This window comes from Myotis brandtii, unplaced genomic scaffold (genome assembly GCF_000412655.1).
Source record: "Myotis brandtii unplaced genomic scaffold, ASM41265v1 scaffold963, whole genome shotgun sequence".
Lineage (NCBI taxonomy): Eukaryota > Metazoa > Chordata > Mammalia > Chiroptera > Vespertilionidae > Myotis > Myotis brandtii.
In genome coordinates, this window is record NW_005371986.1 from 834,313 (window position 1) to 841,741 (window position 7,429).

Below are 7,429 nucleotides of genomic sequence, written 5' to 3' on the forward strand. Positions count from 1 at the left end.
GAGGACCCCCAGGAGGCCAGCGTCCCTGCGGAGGTGGCTGCGCTGGGACCGGACGCCTTGAGACGCGCTCGTGGGCTCGCGACCCCTGCTTTCCAGGGTTTCCATCCAGATTCCACAGAGGGAAAGCAAGGTGAGTTGGTCTTTCTTTTCCTCTTTGCAAAAGAAAATGATTGTTCCGGAGAGAAAGTTTGTGAAACAAGCAGCCTTGCCCTGGAGGCGGACAATAAAAGTTGTTTAAAAAGCTCAGCCAGTGGCTCAGTGGTGGAGCCTCGACCTATGAACCAGGAGGTCACCATGCAATTCGTGGTCAAGGGCACATGCCCAGGTTTCGGGCTTGTAGGAGGCAGCCGATTCATCATTCTCTCATTATTGATGTTCCTCTCTCTCTCTCTCTCTCTCTCTCTCTCCCTCTACCTCTCCCTTCCTCTCTGAATCAATTAAAAATATATTTTTAAAAGTTGTTTAAAAGAAGCACTAAGGTCTGGAAAACTGCTCTGCAATAGGACGTGAATGAGGGTGGCTGAGACCCATCACATTCACTTTGGAAAAGCTTTCAGTTCCTTCCAGTGGTTCTCAACCTTCCTAATGCCGCGACCCTTTAATACAGTTCCTCATGTTGTGGTGACCCCCAATTTCATTGTTACAAATTGAACATAATTAAAGCATAGTGATTAATCACAAAAACAATATGTAATTATATATGTGTTTTCCGATGGTCTTAGGCGACCCCTGTGAAAGGGTCATTCGACCTCCAAAGGGGTCGCGACCCACAGGTTGAGAACCACTGCTGAGTTTAGGCGATAGGATACGATAATGAAAAAAGTGAAGGGTGAGTAATAAGATGAGCAACTTACTTTAGGAATGGAGTTTGTGCCCCAGGTTCTGTGACTTGGTGTGAGTAGTCATTGAGTGAAAAGCTTAGTGAGAGGGGCTGCGTTTTGAGCTTGACCCGCACTGTTTTCAGCTATAAAACCAGAGTCAACCTTCTGATCTTGTGTGGGAAACTCACTGATAGTTGAGAGTAGGTTCCTAACCTTTGGGGCAAATTTCTGGAGCCAGCTAGAAGTGGGGAAGAGACTGACATCCACCAAAGCCTCTTTTCATCCCAGTCTCTTCAAAATTTTTAAGCATTCCACCCCAATCCTCATTTGTCAGCCTCCTAAAGTATAAAATGTTCTAATATTTGAAGTTTCAGCTCTTCCTATAGGGGAAAAAATTTCACTTCTCCACCATGTGAAAACACAGATAAGAATTTCAAAGTCCAATATTAGGGATTTCTTACCCAAGGAGTTTTAATTATTTTTTTCTTATTTATCAGCTACAAATAACTTTAATTCACTGTTAGGTCATATATATATACATACACACACACACACACATGTATACACACACACACATATGCATACATATCTACATTTGACTAGGGTTATTCCAAATTAACTTTTCCTGCTAATGTAAATCGCACTGTATTTTAGTGAATTGCATAATCCTCCACAGGGCCCACTTGCAGTGAAAATGTTACCAGTACTTTTTTTTAATAAATCCAAGACAAGTTGTATTATATGAAATTGTACGATAATGATACAGTAAGTTGTTAATTAGAAAATGTTCCTAGATTATGAAAACTGCAGATCTTATATCACAGGATGTGCTTTTGATAAAAAACTATTTCTGTATTTACATAAGGCATATATGATTTTTTCACCTATGCCATTTTTTGCCCATGTTTTAGTTTATTTCAGCAGACAAAATAGACTTTAAACATTTCTTATGAAAAATCAGAGAGGGCTGAAGAGCAGAGTTATTAAACAAAACTACTATAAAAAAGAAGTAACAGTTAAAATTCTACAAATTAAATTGACAGTGGGATCTGGCTGACAGACCTCTGCTGCATACTGATTGATGTATTTTTCTTGGAGGGGTCCCAAAGTGTTCTGTTCCATAGGGTCAATTATGTTATTTTATTCTTTGGCTCAGTTGACCCCCTTTTTTGGAAGACTAGTTTCACGGCTTTTCTAAACTGCCTCTTCTTACACAATATCCATGAACTGTGGGAAGGCACTTAATTTACTCATTCATGAGACAAAGACTAACAGTGATTCAGAGGGGAATAAAGATTTCCCTACACAAAAGGACCTTATATTCAAGATGAGGAAAACTATACACATCCAAAAACTACAAGACATAATATACAATGATAAAAGCAAAGAGGTAAAAAGAGCAATAGGAGTTGAAAGAACAGAGAGATGATATAAATGATATCACAGTACTTTAAAGACACCGTATTTTCTAGAAGGTTTCATGCAATCTGTATTTTATTGCATTATATTATACTCCATAAGTACAATGTAATGACAACATATATATGTATACATATAAATTGCTTTAGAGGTGAAATTTTGAGGCCTTACATGTTCAGGGGGATATATTTAGTGAATCATCCTTGAAAATAAAATGGAATGGCAGACCAATGCCAATCTCTCTCCACATGGCAGAATTACATCAAAAGAATTTTATTGTTTTATTTAAAGTTGACAATATTAGAGTTGTTGAAATTTTATAGGAGAAACATCCTTTCTTTTGTTAAATGTTTGAGGTAATGACAGCATTTTAGTGATCAAAATTTTCAATTGTGCACTGACTTTAATTTTAAAATAAATCCTAGATATTATTTTAGAATGTAGGACCTCTCCTTGAGAAAACATAGGAGTTTTGCAAATCACGGTTGCAAATCACTGCTTTAGGCAATATTTGTTTTGTTGCATTCATAAGAAAGTAGAATAAGAAAGTTTGACTGAAATTTTCTGAGTATCCCATTTGACAATTTACTCTTTGAAAATGGAAATGAGATAAAATATGTCTATAGTATAAACCAAAACAAAAGTTACTTAGTGAATATATGCATTATTATTTTCCTAAAGATATTCTTGTTTTATTAATATTCATGCTCAACCAGTTGAGGTAGAAAAATCAGATTGCTCTGTAAAAACATTTTTTGGAAAATTTCCCTTAAGATTACAAGGGAGTTGAGATTTGAAATAAATACCTAATGTATTATTTTTACCACACACTTTGAAGGTCCATACAGATTACAATAGTGCAATAGTGCTGTTTCTAATTTTCTTTTAGAAACAATTTGACTGTAATCTCTTTTCTCGATATTTTCATAGGATTGAAAAGGAAAGCCTGTATTTCGCAGAGGATTATAAAAAATACCAACTCTGTATCACCTCTCACTAAAATGAAGTGTGTGACTGGTGTGACTTGAGATTGGTACAGCAGTCATTATTATTGGCTTAGATTTGATATGGAGTAAACAATTTTGTTATTTTTTCACATTATTCAGGTAATTTAGTAGAAACTTGCTAATGTGAGCATTAAAAACCAATTGTAGAAATGTAGCATTAATGATTAAATAGAATATTCATTTTCATACTCAGGTTGCTTCTTCTTTTGACTTCTTATCTAAAACATAATTATTTTACTCAGTTCTGTTTGCATCACGTCATTGTGAAAAGAAGACTCACTTGGATAACAGCAAAACTTAAGTGACATTTACGAAAACTTCAAATTGCCAGTGTGCGATATTGGGTGTTACATTAACAATTTGGGATAGCAATGGACTCTCATTTCTGATTCCAAATTACTACTGAATATATGTATTATTTAATTTTGTGATCTTGAAATGGCATAATAAATAGCATTTTCCCACTATTCCAACATTGGCATTTCCAAATGAGCTTTAAAAATTTTTATTCATTAAAATTTCTTACAGTGAATAAGTATTACTAATATACTATGCGGGAATGAATTATTCTATCCAGCATTGTTTTTGAGTAGGCAGCACGATGTTCTGGGAAGTTTTTCCTTATTTGATTCCTCTTTTTTTTTTCTTTTCCCCCAGAACACAAAGAGAGTAAAAGTGACTCATACCAGAATGGACAAAAAGAACCAGTCTCCAAACCTCATCAACTTACCCTGGAATCATCTCCTAAGCCTATTGGTGTCATTGGAAAACACAATCTTAGGTCATCTGTTTCAGAAAACTCAACCAAGGAGGATAGCGTTGTGTCTCCTCACCCTGGGGAGCAATCAGGAGGTGAAGAGAGTCCCAGGTCTCTCTCATCCTCTGATCTGGAATCAGGAAATGAAAGTGAGTGGGCCAAGAACTTCACTGCTCCCCGATCCAGACTTCGCACCGTGTCCTCAAGACCAAGAGATCCTCTTGACATCCTTACCAAGATCTTTCCAAGTTACAGGCGCAGCCGGCTGGAGGGCATTCTGCATTTCTGCAAAGGGGATGTGGTCCAAGCTATCGAACAGGTCCTCAACGGGAAAGAACACCAACCAGACAGCAGGGACCTCGCGAGCTCAGGAGAACTGGGAAATGCAGCTTTCCAGAGAGCTTCAAACTTTAGTTTAGCTGGAATTGGTTTTGGAACTCTAGGGAGTAAATCAGCCTTCTCTCCTCTTCAAACCAGTTCTGCTTCCTATGGTCGTGATTCAAGTCTCTACAGCTTAAGTCCTAGACTAGGTGTCAGTCCATTACGGCTGGCGTATTCCTCTCCAGGAAGAGGGCTACCTGGTTTCATGTCTCCCTACCTCACTCCTGGGTTGGTACCAGCTTTGCCTTTTCACCCAGCTTTGGATTATGCCTTTTCAGGGATGATTCGGGATGCTTCCCACCATCCCAGTAAAGACTCTGTAACTGGCAGCAGACTGTGCTCCAGGCTGACTCAGGACAATCTGTAACACACCCGCCTGTTCTCCCTTTCTGAGGCATTTCTAGAAGGCAGGCAATGCAACCCCACACCTACACCCACATCCACATCTGTTAATGTGCTCACTATGTAGGTGAGTGGATTACCAGGCCTTAAAGATGCTGTTTTTTAAAAGCAATATAATAAACTTGATATTTAAAGACTTCTTTAGCATTTATTAAGTGAAAGAAACATTTAAACGTTGTATGTGCCTTGAATAAAGCCATTTCAAGAAATACTTTTATTTTAAACTAACACATTTTCTCCCTAAAATATACATTGTTAAATTTCTATTTTAAAACTGTACTTGTTTTTATTTTATTGAAAACTGGAGTTTGTAGTTGTAAAATACATTTGTAAGCATAAAACAATCCAGCATTATATAAAATTAACCAAAGGAAGAATTGAAAAATTGAGGTACTTCTCAATAATTATTGTTTTAAACTTTTTCTTTCCTTCTGTTCCTTGTACACTGGAGAGAGAAAAAGTTACTCAAAGTATTTTAAAATATTTTATTCACATATAAATGATTAGTAATAAGTAAAACTTTTGAGAAATTTAAATTCCTTATTTTTTTCTGAATGTCTTATTTTTCATTCGTATCTGTCATTTGTGATAACAGTACCATTAATAAAACATTTCTCTTTAAAGTGAAGGTTGTGAATCACACAAAGGCCAATGAAGTAAATCTTAGAAAACGAGACTCCGCCATCTCCTGGCCACTATCACTAATTGCAATTCAGTTCTGATAGAATATAGGAATTAGCTAATTCATATAAGGTAACCATTTTTTGACACAGTAACTTTAGATTATGCTACATAGAAATTGTCACATTATAAAGTGAACATTTGCTGTGGATGAGAATTTTACCTTTTAGTGTGCTATGCCTATATCTGGGAAAATGCTCTTTTCTATATGTTTGTGACAAGAATATAGCAGTCATTCTCAAAGGTAAAAATGTTATTCAGAGAATTTAAATAGCTCTTCAGATAAATATTGACTATTGATAGGAGATGCTTAATTTCCAAAGGGAAAAATTGTCATTAACTTTTAAAAGTTTTCTCGAGATTTAAAAAATCTGGAGCATTTGAAAGCTGTTTATTTCAGTCAATGAAAAGTCCCTGAGAAAACTGATTACAAAGCAATTTTATGAATTTTTTTTTAATGTGTCATCATTCTTTTTAAAGGACAACAGCTTTATTGTTATTGTTAGGAATAAATAGAAACCCAGCTGTGGTGTAAGATAGTTGGCGAATGAAAGATGGTTTAAACAGTGTGAGCATTATGATTCACTAGAGATTTCTTAAATTATATGTATGCGTGTGTGTATAGACACATATATGTATAGACATATATATATATTATTCACTCAAGCCCCATCAGTTCTGTCATCTTGAAGCCTTTTCCATGAAGCCAAATAAGAATATATTTCAAAAGTACATTTTACCAGCAAATATAGTAAATGACTTCATGGTATCTAGCACTGATTTAGAATGTAAATATGTTCAGTAGAATATGCATTAATTTTAATGGTGTGAATTTGAGAAAGCAGATTCTGTAAAAATTTGATGCAATTAACATTCATTATTTATAAAAAATATTTTAGATTCTAAGTCTGAATCATGGAACAATGCCTGGCAAGTAGTTGATATTCAATTGCTGCACACTGAGTGAAGAAAACTATTTTGGATAGTAGAACTCATTGAGAATCAGATAAAACCAAAGAATTATGCCAAGTGGCCTTCAGACCCACAGTTTTGCATATAATTTTATGGGGTTTTTGAATCTCCTAAATGTCATTCAGGTTAGAATCCTTGGTTGTTCTTAAGTTGTTTTCATTGTATGAATTCATTTGCTGAATACTATTTTTTTTGAAAAGTGCTAGATCTTATAGAAGATACCAAACATCAAATGTTGCATTCTTAAAGAAGTTACATTAAACAATAGAGCTCTAGTTTAAAAATACAACAATGCTAGAATTGCTAAATTCTTTATGTGTTTTACATAATGCTGTGCATGTGTCCATTTGAGAGACTAAATTGCTTTGAGACTGGAGAACATCTATTTTTGGCAGTATTCAAATTAAAACAATAATTTTACAGTCTTAAAACTTAATTTATATAATGCTTGATATGTTTCATACTTCACAATAATTTCATAATTTAGATAATTTTATAGAATAGGTGATAGACTCACCTTTCCCTAGAATGTGATTACTAAACCCACCCGTCCCTGGAATGGCGATGACTTACTCTAAATATGATATGGCCCCAACCCAGAAGGAACACCTTGTATAGACATATACCTGGACTAACCAACCAGCTCTCGCCAAGAACCCCAAGCCCTTGTGCCTTCCTCATTCTCCTTAAAAAGAGTTCTAACTGCTGCACGGGCTGCTGTTCTCCCTTTGCAAGACAGCCCGGCAGGTCTTTCCTCTAATAAAGCCCGTGTCACCTGGTTTTCGGCCTCCGAATGCTCTTTCAACAGGTAATTTTGTTCAACCATTAAGTTGTATGTGAGGAAATAGTGGCTCAGCAGTAGTGTTGTTCATCTCCAGTGTTACAACAATCTACACTAATAAAAGAGAAACATGGTAATTAGCGTACAACCGCTACCCTTTTCATTGGCTAATCAGCATATCCTTATGCAAATTAACTGTCAGCCAAGA

At 35.8% G+C, this 7,429-nt stretch overlaps 1 protein-coding gene across 1 annotated transcript in view; it reads left to right on the top strand.

Annotated features, from left to right (window-relative positions):
* Window positions 1-4,814, top strand: part of DMRTA1 (DMRT-like family A1) — a 20,168-nt gene extending 15,354 nt beyond the window's left edge. The window contains exons 2-3 of the mRNA XM_014533305.1: window positions 4-130; window positions 3,905-4,814. Of these exons, the coding sequence (XP_014388791.1) occupies window positions 4-130; window positions 3,905-4,752 (975 nt within the window). The 3' untranslated portion in view covers window positions 4,753-4,814. The remainder of the gene's footprint in view (window positions 1-3; window positions 131-3,904) is intronic.
* Window positions 4,815-7,429: the final 2,615 nt, after the last annotated feature.